Source organism: Macrobrachium nipponense, chromosome 2, assembly GCF_015104395.2.
Source record: "Macrobrachium nipponense isolate FS-2020 chromosome 2, ASM1510439v2, whole genome shotgun sequence".
NCBI lineage: Eukaryota > Metazoa > Arthropoda > Malacostraca > Decapoda > Palaemonidae > Macrobrachium > Macrobrachium nipponense.
In genome coordinates, this window is record NC_087201.1 from 116,191,198 (window position 1) to 116,191,968 (window position 771).

The 771-nt window shown below is 41.5% G+C and overlaps 1 protein-coding gene across 1 annotated transcript in view; it reads right to left on the bottom strand.

Moving 5' to 3' along the window:
- LOC135221281 (interaptin-like) overlaps positions 1–249 on the bottom strand; it is a 1,473-nt gene extending 1,224 nt beyond the window's left edge. The window contains exon 1 of the mRNA XM_064259093.1: positions 1–249. This exon is cut by the window's left edge and continues 1,224 nt beyond it. Coding sequence (XP_064115163.1) covers positions 1–249 — 249 coding nt within the window.
- Positions 250–771: the final 522 nt, after the last annotated feature.

A 771-nucleotide genomic window follows, 5' to 3' on the forward strand; every position in this document is an offset into this window, starting at 1 on the left:
ATCCTTTTCTAATCTGTCTTTCTCAAACCTCAAGAAAACATTTTCATTTTCCTTGATTACTTCCTCGAACTTTTGACTTACATCCAAATTCCTTGCTTCTTCCCTGCCTGGATGGTCGCCTTCTTCTTTACTGGAACGTTCATATACTACTTCGTTATCCGGAACATGGTCTTCTTCAAAGCCAGAGTGATCAATTTCGTCCTCCTGATTTCCAGCCTCATCAAGACAGGCAGAGCTGTCGGAGGCCATGAAATCGACAAAGAACTGAACCATTTTAATGCTAAATCCACGAAGTATAAATACTCCAGTGAATAGCATAACAATAATGGCAAACAATGTAATCACGCTGGGGACTTGAACCATGGAGCCAAAGCACTGTGCAAGCACAACTGTAAGCAAACTAAGAAACATCTTTGTTCGTTACAAATCAACTCTCTTTCCTTATCATTACTTTTAAAAAATCACACGTGACGTGTCTGGATTCTGGAGTCATTTCTGGTTCCGCCGGAGCCGATCCTGTCTTCGGGAATGTTTGCTGATCCCCGGACGCAGTAGATGTGTCTGGATTCCGGAGTCAATTTTGGCTTCACGGGAGCTGCTTCCGTCTTCATATGTATTAGAAGAGGGGAATTCCTATGCAGTCCCCAGGGTCTTTCTGAATGATCCTGGAGCCAGTCTTTACACACATACTCAAACACAAGCGCGCGCGCGCACGCACACACATATAGTATATATATATATATATATATATTATATATATATATATATATA